The 15,291-nt window shown below is 27.1% G+C and overlaps 2 protein-coding genes across 4 annotated transcripts in view; one reads left to right on the forward strand and one right to left on the reverse strand.

The window, feature by feature from the left end:
- LOC105846055 (interferon-induced very large GTPase 1) overlaps positions 1-15,291 on the reverse strand; it is a 140,135-nt gene that overhangs the window by 57,493 nt on the left and 67,351 nt on the right. The gene's annotated exons all lie outside the window — the stretch shown is intronic.
- LOC136079685 (uncharacterized) lies at positions 705-4,608 on the forward strand. 2 transcript variants are annotated; one of them, XR_010638127.1, is made up of 5 exons: positions 705-800; positions 886-1,298; positions 1,513-2,653; positions 2,868-2,961; positions 3,045-4,608. XR_010638127.1 is itself a non-coding variant. In XM_065795868.1 (3 exons), the coding sequence occupies exons 2-3, from the start codon at positions 1,250-1,252 to the stop codon at positions 2,001-2,003; spliced, it is 540 nt and encodes a 179-aa protein (XP_065651940.1). In that variant the 5' UTR covers positions 705-800; positions 886-1,249; the 3' UTR covers positions 2,004-4,608. The 2 variants fall into 2 exon arrangements, 1 of the variants encoding a protein (XP_065651940.1); XM_065795868.1 differs by having other exon boundaries at positions 1,513-4,608.

Raw genomic sequence — 15,291 nt, forward strand, 5'->3', positions numbered from 1 at the left:
TTTGCACGGCTTAACTAAAACTAAAGGCTTTTAATTTTTTTTATTTTGTGTGTATGTATATTCTATGTATATCTTTTTTTTTAATTGTGTTTGTGTATATTATAGTTTGTAACAACTTCACGAGTAGTTTTTTAATAGTCAAAATTACATTTTTATAACAACGCATATTAATTCGTTTTTGACTTAGCGTTAAGCTCTGTTGTTACTCTGAGTTGACTAATTGCATTGTTTGATGTTTGTCTGCTGACTGGTTTTTTTTGTATATTTGAACGGAAAAACTGAAATACGCAAACCGAAAAACTTAGGGAGAAAATATTTTGCCGCCCGATATTGAAAAATAACTTAGCCAATATCTATTAAATATTGACTCAGGCCAATTTAATAAATATTGAAAAATCCACTTTAGGAATGGGGGTGCGCATTATGCTAAGCCTTAAACAAAGCTTGCTACGGATATGAACATCATTATGCTAAGCAAATAACAGGACAAAACAGCTTTAGAATATTTTAAAAACAAATTAAATTAGTTGCTACTTAAAGTTGTAATAAAAAAACTCAACAAAGTACCGACAAAAGTGTTTTTCAAAAAAAGCTTTCTAAAATTTTTATAATCTTCACAATATTTTACCATAAAATTGTCCATTACAACTGCCTAAATAATACATAACATTTTCCTAAAATTTTCCCTAGTTAAAAATTTCCGAAAAATTTTCAACCCGCAAAAGCGCTGGTTAAACGGAGAAGACTGGCTAAAGGGATCAAACACTTATCTTTTAAACTAGATAAATAACATTTCTCAAGTATATTACTTAAAATATTATTTAAGTTAAATAATTAATACATATAAAGATATAGATTATTTATAAAGTACTATTTTTGAATTAGGTTGACAGACCAAGAATTAGACGTAGTACTGAGCTTATTGATATTATACTATCATCTTATGTTAATACAAAAGATGTTGAACCTCTCAAAAAAAATATGTGCAGCTGCTGCTTTACTCTCCTTGGAAAAGATTAAAAATTTAATAATAAGTTACTTGATAAGTAAATTAGAAGTTTTCAAATATTTATTTATAAACTTCAAAAATTAGCCTTAAGGCGTATAATAATTTAAGAGTAAACTTTATTCTTCAAGATGTTATCACAACTGTTGTTCTAGTCAGGCTGTTTTGAATTAAATTAATTTGTCAGAAACTCTTGATCCTACATTATTTGAGCAAGTTGCTTCAGGCATAAGAAAAAAAAAGATGGAACGAGAAGGCATTGAGAGAGGCCAATCCTTTAAAATATCTACAGGTCTGTAAGTTTTTATTTTTCATTTTTAAATAGTTAAAGAGGGTTTATATGCTCAGATAAAACTTACATGCATGTTTAAAACACTCAGTAAATATGAGGTTTTTAACTAAGCAATTGTATAGGTTGCTAACAACTTTTTCAAAATGTTTGCTATGTAAAATTAAAGTAGGTGTAGGTTAAAGATACATATAATTAACTATACTTTATCTTTAAGGTGGAAATCCGTTAACTTTAACTGTTGGAACTAAAGACAATAAATCTTCTAGAAAGTTTTTTAATCAGATATCATTTCAAACAGTGATGGAATTAACTTCTGTTTTGGAATCGACAAAAAATAAAACAAAAAAACTGATATCAAGTCTCCGTAAGAATCTGGGATTATCTACTGTTGTGGAGAATAATGTAATTAGTACGATGACATTATTACAAGAGGAAATTGAATCTAAATATAAAATAGAACAAGAGAACTTTATTTGGAATGATGAAATTGTAACAAGACATGTAGTATTTATCCATGACACTTCTGAATTTATTCTTATAAAAAGTATGGTACGTATATCAATCAATGGAGGTCAAGGATTTTTTAAAATAATTGCAAATGTATTTGATAGAACCAACAAAAATGAGATTTACATTGACAGCGGAGTTAAAAGGTGTTTTATTCTTTCTATTTTTGAAGATGTAAGTAAAGAAAATGGAAATTAGCAAAACATCTTGAGTAAATTAAATCTGGATATTGTTACATATCACCTTGCATTTGACTTAAAATGTGCTAACAGCATCTTAGGTCTGTCTACTCATTCAGGTAAACATGCGTGCTTGTGGTGTGAAAGCGAATGTTCCCTAGAATCTGGTAATCCAAAAAAGTTAGGTTCTTTTGATCGTTGGTACAACTTATTTGTTGAAAGATTTTTAAAATGTTTTTAGTCCTCGGCTCGTTTATCAAGATAAAAATGCTAAAGATAAAATTAATCACTTTGTCCCTCCACCAGAGTTACATCTTCTTATGGGGGTTGTGACATTACTTGGAAAGACTACTTTTAGATCATTGGCCTCTTTTTAAAAATTGGCTTAAAGAATATTATATCTTACTTCGATGTTATTATGGGATAGCCTTTGATGGGAACAATTCCAATAACTTCTGGAAAAAGTAGATATTTTATAGAGAGATGTGTTAGCATCTCAAACTTATTTATTGCCTATAGTTCATTGCCTCAGAAAGTTTGCAAAGGTTAATGAGTGCATCTTTGGATACGAATTAGGCAGCAGTGCTTCTTCAGTTATTGGAGAGTTCAAAAGTATCATTTTGTGATCTACAGAAGTATGCAAAGATACATTTAAATATAGAGCCGAAGGTTAATTTCAAATTTTTTATAACTTTATATATAGCGAGCTATATTTTAGTTTGAAAATATACGGTTTTTCAATACCACCAAAAAAACTTTGTTTGGTGGTATTGAAAATCACAAGAATTGGTAAACTTTTGAAATTTTAAGTTGTTTCTATTGTTGTATATTAATATTTTGGTGCAACTTCTGATTGTTTATCATTTTGGTTTTCTATTTTAAGATTGCAATAAACATATTAAAAAGGAGTAAAGCACAACAAAGGTCAAAGAAAACGGGACTTTTTATTATAAAAGAGGCAAAACCAGCTATATCAGGTAGAATTTTATCGATACTGGAGTTATTTAAATTACTGGTTTCTAAAGTATTTATTTAAAAATGCCTAAACCTTTCTGTTTAGATGTACAGCTTTCAAAAAGCTTGAATAGTCTTCAACATTTGATATAACTAACAATTTAAACCTGCACCAATATCGAACATTATTGCTTGTCTCTGTGAAGAAAATTTTTAAGATTTTGTCCAGATGGTTGTCGTGAAAGTTTTTTGTTTAAAATCAAGAGACCGTGGATTAAAGCTAGCTTTGATGTGTTAAATGATTTAATTTTAGTGACAAAAACTTTTAATATGCATAAGTCTTATTCCAAATTGACTAAAAATGCAAAAAGAAGAACCATCAGTTATTTGACTAAAACAAAATGAGTTTGAAATTGAATTAAAAATTTTTTTTGAGCTAGCAATTCTAATCTCAAAAATATAATCAGTAAAGATAAGAAAAAGTTGCTATTAAGTATAAAAAAAAGGTAGTCAAGGCTTTTAGTTAAATAATTTAGCGCTGGTTTAACCTCTGTTAATTTATTCAGGAAAAAAATTGTTCACAGTTTAAAAGCTTGATAGACGAAACACCCTTTAGTGAACTTATAGAGACGATTCTAAGCGAGGACTCTTAAATTGAATCTGATTCCGATCCAAGTGGTTGGTATGACATAGATGTCTCTGAAAACTCAAATACTGTAATTGCAAAAATTCTGAAAGATATTTATACTGGTAATGTTTCACTTACTACTGCAGCCTGTGATATGTCACTAAATGTTTTACAGGAGGTAGCATCGGCAATTTTATACCAATCAGGTGTTGATCTTAAATAAAATAAAAGCAGTTGTCAACTGCTTATAGAAATAGAAAAAGAAAATGAAAACATGTCAATCATTACAAAAGACGATGTTGAGTTAATGCATCTCCATATTCATCTACAATTCATTTTGATGGCAAGACCTTGTTTGAGCTAAACAAAGGAAAAGTATTGAAGAGGGATAGAAGGGCTGTTTTAGTTAACATTAATGGAGATACTTACATACTTGGAGTACCTCCATCCATTGGTGAAGATAACAGAAATTCTTGTTTACTTCTTATAACAGAAATTCTTGTTTACTTCTATGCAAAATGGTACCTATAATCTGAGCATGTCATTAAAGCTCCGTTTCTCAACCTTACGGCCATACATCAAATGCATCTGTAAAAGAATGTATGTAAAAAGCCAATAGCTGCTGATGCTGTATTAAAGTCTCAGTACAAACATTGTTGGCATTTGGATTCAACCATAATGCCTCAAGCTATGCAAGATGACGAGTTAACATTAGAGGAGAAGGTAAAAATTGCATCAGCAATCCTGTTATTTGATATGCCGAGCTCTGACTATTGTAAGCCTGAGAACATAGTTGATATCAAACAAAGTAAAAGTTGGTATAAACTTTATAAAATGAATGCAAATATTTGTAAAAATCCACAACCTTTGTCTGTCTTGGTTATTGACTTTTCTTACCCAATTTTTGTTATGATTGGGCTTGGTAAGCAACAAGTTAAAATGTGATACAGTAAAAGATAAAGAGATAATCTTGATAATTGATTAGGTTGTCAAATGTTTTTTGTTTTGTTATAAAATTTCATCTATACATTTATCTTTTCATTTACCCTTACTCATTTTGATTTTTCAGTATATGTATATATACTATATATATATATATATATATATACATATATATATATATATATAAATATATATATACATGTTTATATATATATATATATATATATATATATGTTTATATATATATATATACATTTATATATATGTATATATATATATATACATATATATATATATATATATATATATATATATAAATATATATATATATATATATATATATATATATATATATATATATATATATATATATATATGGATTTTCAAAATACTTGTAGCTATTAAGCTGTTATGTAAATGACAATAAGGTTGTTAAACTTTTGATAATTTTTGTGTGTTATGTTATAGATAATATATAAAGCAAAACAAAAATTGCTCTTCTTCAAAAAAATGAAGAGCAAACTTTCAATAAAGTTAATCTGTTTAAATCTTTGTTTAAAGAAGTTTCAAATGTTTATAACCTTCATGAAGATGATTTCGATAAATCAGACCTTACCGACTTTAAGAATAAGTTGTCTCTTTTTAAAGCAAAAGTGGAAGCAAAGTTAGATAAGCATAATATTAACTATGACAGATTGATTTTAATAGAGAGTGTTTGGCTGCAGGTAAAGAAACAGAATTATTTGTTAATAATTTTCTTAATGCAATCATTCTATTTAATTAAGTTTCTATTTACAGGTGGAGTTTTTCCCAATTTTGATGAAAGAGTTAAATTTAAAGAAGTTCCAGGTAGAATAAATAAAGTTTGGAAAAATCTTAGTAAATGAAGCAAAAGAGCTAAAATTGCCCATTTAGCTGAAAACAATCACGAAGCATTGGCCTCAGCTTTTTTAAAAAGTTCAGCAACTGAATCCAACATTAATAGAAACAATTTTATCTTTATAGTGAAGAAGGCTTTGGATCCAGATAAAGCAAATAAAATTAGGAAAAACATTTCTCTGCATGAACCTGTTAAAATGAAAGTTGAAGATGCCTACTGCCTAAAAATTCAAAGTGATCTGTCCGGTGAACAATATCAGATAATCAGTAATAGCTCCTTGTTACAAAATGCAAACATCTATCGTCTTTTCAAAAAATTTTAACTGAAAAAAAGTAATGCTATGCTGATAAAATGATTTTTTCAGAATCATTTTGCTCCCTTCAATTTCTTTTTAATCACACACTGTGTAAAATCTTGCGCCTAAATAGTTGCAATAAAATATTTTTTAAATTGTTGGTTAAAGATATCAATCAACATTATGCGGTTATGGAATTATGGGTTTCAAAGGCGGTTTTGATGGAGCGTCTAGCCAGAGTCTGTATGAACAAAAATATTTAGATACAACTCTAGATGAAGTTATTAGAAACAAAGAGAGTATTTTCCAAACATATAATGTGCCTTTAAAACTGACTATTATTAATACAGTAATATGGTGCAACAAAAAACCATTTAGTACACATTTCTGCAGACCAGTTTATTTGCAGTACAAAAAGGAAACAGATGTGCTATTTAAAGAAGAAGAGAAACAATTACGAATTGAGATTCAGAAACTTGACTCGTTTGTAGTACGTTTAGAGTCAGAACCGACAAAGTCATCTATGATGACAGCTATGACAAAGACATCTATGACAGCTATGACAATGACAGCTATGACGATGACAGCTATTACAAAGACAGCTACGACAAAGACATCTATGATGACATCTATGAAGTCATCTATGATGACATTACAAAGTATAATTTGGATTTGACTATGTTTGATGGAAAGGTTGTCAATGCACTGACAAGTACTACCTCTTTTTAAAGCTGTAATGTATGTTCAGCAAAGCCAACAGGGATGAATGATATTAAAATGATTAGATCTAAATATGTCAATAAAGAAGCTTTATTTTTTGTTCTTTCACCACTTCACTGTTGGATAAAATGCTTTTAGTACATTCTTCACATTGGATATAAATTGAAAATAATGTCATTTTATGCTGAAACCTCTGAGCAAAAAGAATCAGTTAAAGAAAGAAAAGCATTTATCCAAAAGAAAATGATGGAAGAACTAAGTCTTACTGTTGACATGCAAAAACAAGGTTTTGGAAACACTAATGATGGTAATACTGCCCAAAGAGCCTTTGAGGAATGAGATACCTTCTCTGGGATAACTGGTGTAGATGTTGACGTCATTTTTAGACTTTTTTAGACAATTTTAAAGGCAGTTTGTTCAGGATATGATTTAGATCCAAGGTCTTTTCAGAATTATTGTAATGATACAGCAGATAAAACTCTTTCTGAATATAACTGGTATGTTATTCCTCCAAGCGTTCACAAACTTTTAGAACATGGTTTACAGATTGCCGATGCATTAGAACTTCCCATTGGATTTTATTCAGAAGAATCACTAGAGGCTCTTATCAAAGAGATTAGAAATGCAAGAATAAACCATTCATGCAAAATTTCAAGGATAAATGTTATGAAAAACCAGTTTAACTATCTTATGATAAGGAGTGATCCAGTTATATCGAGCATCCAATTCACTAACCATAGACGTAAAAATGGGAAATTGCTTCCAATAAAAGTTCTTTCTCTTCTTAAACAGTCGTGATTTTTTTGTGAAATTTTTATTTATAATTAAATTCGCCATCAAAAATTAAACTTTTCTATGAATTAAAATTTAAAATAGTTATAATGGTAATGCTCTGAGTATATCTATTATATACTTTTTGTTGATGTCTGAATTTTTTTTTATTAACGATAGTTCTTTCAATCATTGTTATGCATATCAAAAATTTGAAAAACTGAAAATGAAAATTTTCTATGAGTTAAAATTTAAAATATTATAATAGTAATGCTCAGAGCATTCTTTTATATACTCTACATAATAAACTTGTTTATCAACTTGATAATAACTTAATAATAAGTTAATAATATGTAACCAAGTAAAAAATTTATCCTTCATAAAAATATTTAATGAAGTTACATTAAAAGTATACAAAAATGCAGAATAAAATCAAGACAATTTCAAAATTTAATGAACATAACTTCGAAATTCATGAATTAGAAATAAAACAGAAAACAAAATAAAAATATATAAGTAATAATAATATTTAATATAAACAATTATGAAGATCTAATAATATAAAGATAAAATTTGAAACTTCAAACACTTTCAAACATTTTTTTTTCTCACAAAGCCTGCTTACCTCAGCCAAATAAAAAAAAAAATAATATTTAGTGTGTTTAAATATCCTAAAAACACAATAATGTAGAATAAACATAAACTTACTTCATTTTGCTTAACATTAAAAAAAAATTTTATGAAACATTTTAAAAATTTTATAGTTGATAAAATATATTTCATAAAAATAATATTTATTAGTAGGTATAAATATATAAATAAAACAGTATAAAAAAATGTTAACAAACATCTTAACTTGCAATGTGTGACAGGCTACACATCAGTGTTGAACGTGTTTAACTGAGAACTGCATTCAAATTATTTTATGAAGTAAGTTTATGTTTATTCTGCATTTTTGTATACTTTTAATGTAACTTCATTAAATATTTTTATAAAGGATAAATTTTTTACTTGGTTACATATTATTAACTTATTATTATGTTATTATCAAGTTGATAAACTTGTTTATTATTGGTTATTATTGAAATACAGTGTTATTATTGAAAGACCTCCAGAAATGTAAAGACTGGTACTAATGTGAATAAAATGTATACGCAAATTATTTGGGCGCAAATTTTCTTTTTCACTTTTTCTAGATTACCTTGGAAAAATCAACAAGTATCATATCACAGGCAACGCAGTCAGAAAGTCTGATAGCAACTTCAATCCGATTTATGTGATGACATAAACTGCTTATGCACCGTGCGTGACAACCAGCGGGATTAGAGTCTATTGCGCAGGAGGGCATAGTTTTTAATGAAATACCGCTCAAATATCATAACTTAAAGTTATCCAATCACACTCCACTTTTTAAAAAAAACTATCCTATGATATATTTTTAAAAACGTCATAAGCAATCAAGGCATTACAAATAAAAGAAAATAATGTTCTTAAAAATTAGTAAGTCAAATTTATAATTAGTTTATAGTTACTTTTTTATGTTGTTTTTTTTAAAGCAAATTTTGTCAAATGTTTAGATAAAAATTCAATAATAAATGTCTCGATTATTTTCATTATTTTTATTATTTATAAGAATTTAAAAACGTCTAGATTAAATTAACATTTGATAGTATATTTGCCAGATTTACAAACAGATATTTTATATTCTTATATTAAGAATATTGCTTCAACAAATAACAGCAAGCAAATAATCTGTTTGTTATCCGCAAACATTCTTAAGCAACTAAATGACATCTTGGAAATTTTTAATGTTCTCCAGATTAAAATAATAGTTTTTTAGGGACGTAATAAATTTCTCCCTTGAGAAGGCAGGGAGGAAAAGAAGGGGAGGGAAAAAAGAAAAAAAAACAGTTGGGAGTGACTAAAACATTGATAGTTTTACATTAATCAGGGTTTCTGCCAGATAAGGGAAAACAGGGTAAAGTCAGTGAAATCAGATATCTACAAAATGAGGGATAATCAGGGAAAATAGCTCTTCATCAAACTTGCGCATCTTAAGTAAGTTTTATATGTATATACATAATATAAAATTTTATTCAGCAAATAGTTTATGAACTTCTTCTAATGTGGGTTATAATATTGTTTATATTTTTGGAATTGACGACCATTTTTTTACACGAATCTAGGTCTAACTTTTATTTAATTGAGTTAGGGTGACATTAAAATAAGTTAAGGAAAACAGATAGATAGGGAAATAAATGGAAAAAATTCGGAAAATTCATGTTAAAATATTGGCAGCACACCCTGTTAATATTGAAGTATGCAAGAAACAATTATTTTACCTTATCCATGATTTTTGTTGTAATTACTTCTTGGGAGTTAAAACAGTTGATAAAAATCGAATCGAACCGACTTTTAAGAAAGTAATTTATTAAATTACGGCTTTTAAACGCTTTCAAATCACATTTTAAAACTCCCTATTTTAAAATCGCAAAACTGCCATTTTTACTAACCGTTGGAATAATTATACTAGAAACACTGAAACACTCTTTAAAACTCTTTTCAGCTTCGGATCCTATTTTCAGCGGAAAACTGATACCTCTCCAGCTTGTCTAACATACCTCTTTGAATAAATACGAATCGAGTACAATTTTTGATTAGTCTGTTCCTGTCGGCATAGTAATTAATGATGTTTTATGAACGTTTAAAAGACGTTAAAAAACGCGATATTTTGTCTCCACAGGAGAACAAAGTTTTTGAAAATCGTAATGAATAAAAACATGTTTAAGAAGCAGCATGTCACAACACTGTCTATGCTCTTTGGCCACTATATTGGTTGAGGAAGCAATAGCTTGTTAACTTGATTTGGGTAAATCACTTTATCAATTTGCAAAGGAAAAGGCAAGATAAAAACAATTTTAAACTATGTGCTAGAAATTGGAAATGTCTGTAAATTTTGAATAGGTTTGATTTTAAATAATTTATTATTTTTATAAAGTTATATTCAATTAGCAATAAAATAAAATATTTATTTAATTGTCCGAATTAGAAGAATATAAAAATATATACGAAAACATCAATAAGATGACTAAACGCGTGGCTTTTTCCAAAGAAAAACGTTAAATTTTGAATGATATTTGAATCAGAATTTCTAACCTAAATCTTTACTTTATTTTGATTGGATTATTTGCATCAGGATTGCCAACTATACCCATTTGGTATCTTCTACTTGGATATTAGAAACACTTAGGTTTTTCTATTACATATTGTATAAAACCCCTACAATTTAAACACAAATTTTTTTTTTTTAAATTTTTCTCACTTGAGATTTTGAAGAAAAAAGAGGGGGAACCAATTTTACTTGCTCAAGGCGCAAAATATGTAGTTACGCCGTTGCATATAAAATACATATGACTAAATTACACTGCTTTTGATTCGTAAAAAGTAAAATATAATGCTGTATATAAAATAATAACTGCTTTTTATACTATAATAGAACAGAATCGTATTCGACTATTGATTCTAAATAATTTAATTAATTAAACAGAAATAAAAAACAAACAAAAAAATAATTAAATAAAAACACTAAAATAATTTACTGTAATAAAAACAGTATAATTCTAATAAAAAGAGAACAACAAAATTTTTACTTAAGATATAAATCTTTCTTTTCAGAAATGTTGCATTTTTATGCTGCTTTTTTAAAAGAAATTATAATAGCTTAAGTACGTAGTATAAAATTTATTTACTTTGGTATGAGTTTTATATTTGAGTTGCTGGGTAGTCCATTTTGTCGAAATTTGAAGCATTTTAAAATTAATGATTGATCCGGTGATTATCAAATAGATTACCCAGGGATTTAAAATATTTAAATAGAAGGAATTTTGCAAGAAATCAGAACAACAAACCTGCCACAACATCGCAAAATACAATTTGTTACTAGATTGTCTGTTGCCAGGTTACACTTAGCAAAATACAATTATAATTCGAGTGACTACAATTTGCAACTTACTTTGATTACATGAAAAAGAAATGGCTAAAATTAGGTTTTCTAAACCCTTGCCAATAAGTGATGATGAAGTGGCATTTTTTAAACTAATAATTTTTTGAATTTAAATATAAAAAACTGTTAGTTATATTATTACACTTATTACATATTGTTGACTGTTATTAAAACATTGTTATTAGTTTTCTGTTACTAGATAATTTAAATGTTTTAAAACCCAGGCATGATTTTTGTAGAAATGAAAAGCCTTTGAAAGAACAATTCACTTTTTTTTAGTTTTTTATTTTTTATTTTTGCATAGGTAGAGATGCTGGTTGGATAGCTGCTTCTTTATTCATTGCCAGAATTTGCTTTGGGTAAAAAAATATTTTTGACAGTTCTTATTGTTACCGTAGTTTTCAATTGATTATTTTTATGTTTTGATCATATCGGTGTTTAATGCTTATTTTAAGTTTGTACAAAACCACTCTTTTTAGAGCGAATTAAGACTAGCATTTTAGAGTAGTAATATGTTAACCGGTTAATTTTAAGTTCAATATTTTTTTTTAAATTTACCGATAAATTTAATACAAAAAAAGGTAAACTTAAAAAGCTCGACAAAACCGTTTAATTAAAGTACAATATTGGTCATTGAACTTATCAGTAAATTTATCGGTAAGTTATTCCTTTGCAACACAATTTTGGAGTAATTTACAAAGTTTAATTTTCAACTTTATTTTAACAAGAAAACATGAAATAAAAGTAAACATTTTTATCACAAACAAGCATACTACTTTGCAGTAATCCATTAATTCATGTTTGTATTATACCTCCAACAGATTTCTTTCAAATGCTGATCTTAATGCTTTAATGAGGCTATATTATTCTGCATATATATATATATATACATATACATATATATATATATATATATATATATATATATATATATATATATATATATATATATATATATATAATTTATATATATATATATATATATATATATATATATATATATATATATGTATGTATATATATATATATATATATATATATATATATATATATATATATATATATATATATATATATATATATATATATATATAAGTTATATATTTAAAGTTCTTTAACCCACACTTGTCCGTCCACATCTTGAATACAGTATTGTTGTATGGTCTCCTAAAATGAGATACATCAATATTGGAACGAGTAAAGAGACGAGCAACTAAGCTAATTTCTTCTCGTATAATATGAAGAACTCATAAGTTTAAATTTAACAAAACTTTTAATCTTGGCGTTTAAAATGTACATTTATACAAATTTTTAAAATTGTCAACATAAATAGTGTAAATCTAACTTTAAATTATTACAATATTAAGACAATTTTATTACAAGAGCAAATAAATATATATAAAAAATCAGACTCAGACTCGTGGACACAACAATACCGTACAGAATTTACTGAAAGTTCTTTTAGACAAAATTATCTCCTTAGTCGAGCGGCAACCGCATGGAATGATTTACCGGTTAAACTAGTAATTTTTCATATCATAAATCAGTTAAAAAAAACTTGATAAATGCCTACAAAAGATCAATAAGTAAAGAAACTTATTTTATTTTACTCATAAATATTTAAAAGGGTGTTTACGGTGTTTTAATAACGCTAGCTGTATTAATACAGATACAGCTTGATTGCAAAAGCAAAACAAAAAAAAAACCTTTTTTTATTAACAATCACACTTACTTTATATACTCGCTTAATCCTTATCATGCCGCAAACACCCTATCATTATTAATGATAAAGATGAATTTTATGCTAATCGGACTACATTACATAGATCCATAAAACAAAGGAAAGTTCTCCAATTTGACGTTGAAGTTTTAAATACACTAAAAACGCCAACATTCGCCTTATGTTTTTTGAAATTAAGAAATCCTTAACAATGTTTTTTTCAAGTTTTTACGCTTGGAATTTTTTTCATTATTCAAGCAAAGTAAAAGTACAGTACTGCCATTAACATATTCATAAAAATTCTGATTTATAGAATTTGAAAAAAAAGTAGTAATAAGAATACTCAAAATATCGGTGTGGCTATTTATACATACCGAATGTATACGCAATTGGCTATTTATACATACCATAGGTACGTTTTATTTTGTATTCATAAAAAACCAACTGAAAATAGAGAGAAACGCCGCGAGGAATGCACATAAATCGACTCGAAGTTTGGGTAAGTGCAGTCAATCTTAATACTAATCTTAACTCTAAATAATTTATCACTTTGTATATGTTTATGTTTCGGGTGCTAATTTTTTTTGGCACTACATCTGACTTAAATATTTCAATTGCAGAATATGAATTGTTGTTGTTTAAAATGAAAGAAAACGGGTATTGATGCAAATAACTTCATTACCTAAAGGACTATATCTTGTTTTAAAGTTTTAAAAATACACAAAAAACGTTAAAATCTATTCACAGTATGGATTTCGTTTTCGAAGTATTTATAACTTTTGAACTCTTTTCTTACTCTTTTATCATAAAACCTATTCTCATCAAACCTATTCCACTTTTGTATTAAAATATTATATATATTTAAAAGCAGAATAATTTTTTTTTTCACTTTTATTTTTAATATAAAATTCTAATAAGAAAAATTACGTTGAAAAAACGTTGTTCTAACGGTTTCCGTATCGTTGGAAAGAAGTTGGTATGATGTAATAAATGAAACAGCGGGAAAATGTCATTTTGCAAACGTTATTGCAACGATGCAACGATTACACAGGTCAACAAAAAAAAAAGTTTTCTGGTGCCGACCAAGCTAATTTATTTTTTGTATAGCATTTCTCATTTTAATTTCAAATATGTAACTTCTTTTTACCATCAGGTCAAGTTGTAAAGATATTTAGGTTCAAATCTGAAGTATTTAGGGTAAAGTCCCTAATATTGTCGAAAAAAAAGTTATTCAAAAGTATGTCAACCTGGGTCTCAAAAGAAGCGTATTTTCATAGAGATTTTAGAAAACATAAATGTTTTTCCTTAAAGTTTATTGACAAAAAAATTATATGTGAAAAAATGCGAAAGACTCTTAAAAAAGTCAACAGAATATTTTTTAAAACTCTATGAAAATACGCTTCTTTTGAGACCCAGGTTGACATACTTTTGAATAACTTTTTTTACGAAAATATTAGGGACTTTACCCTAAATACTTAAAATTTGAACCTAAATATCTTTACAACTTGACCTGATGGTAAAAAAAGAGTTGCATATTTGAAATCAAAATGAGAAATGCCATACAAAAAACAAATTGTTTGCTGTACTAAAAAAAAAATTTTTTTTGTTGACCTGTGTTATATGCAACGTATTGCAACGATGTAAAAATGCCGTTATAATAACGTTACTTATGAGCTAAGAGGGAGTTGGAAAGGCGTTACAGCAAAGTTAAATTTTAGAAAAAAAAGACGTTATATTTTGACAAAAATGACGTTGAGACAATGTCTTTTCTATCGTTGTTTATACATTTGAACAATGGCAGAAATAAAACATACAACAACTTTATTTTCGACAACTTTTGGCCAAACGTTGTAAGAAAAACGTTCTTCGACGTTTTTCTAACATTTTGGCTATGTTATTTCTATACTGCAAAGAACAATAAAATACAATGTATCACTGTATAACATCGTGCTGTGAAGTTTTTTTTCCATTTATTTATTAATTTTATATACGGTAACTAAATTAGTCAAATAAATAAATACTGAAATTAAAAGATTAAAAAATAAACCTTGCAGTAATTGTATTTCAAAATTTTAAAATTAAATGCAATAATTTAGAGTGAAACTAGATTAATTTTTACTTTCTTTCCAAATTTCTACCATATCTCAAATAATTCGCGTATTCTTTATTTGACAAAGAGGAAAAAATATGTGAAGAAACATGAAGTTACAAACAATTATAAACATACGGAATGAACGAATAGAAACACTACAAATACCAGATCTTGGACTAACTTTCTGCTTTCGAAAGATTATTGACTACAAATTGTTAAGCATACAATTCCGAAAATTAAGTTTAAAACAATTCTTAAATAAGCTGCAAACTCAATGAAACTGCCCCCCAAATGTTTTGATT

Source organism: Hydra vulgaris, chromosome 04 (genome assembly GCF_038396675.1).
Source record: "Hydra vulgaris chromosome 04, alternate assembly HydraT2T_AEP".
Taxonomy (NCBI): Eukaryota; Metazoa; Cnidaria; class Hydrozoa; order Anthoathecata; family Hydridae; genus Hydra; species Hydra vulgaris.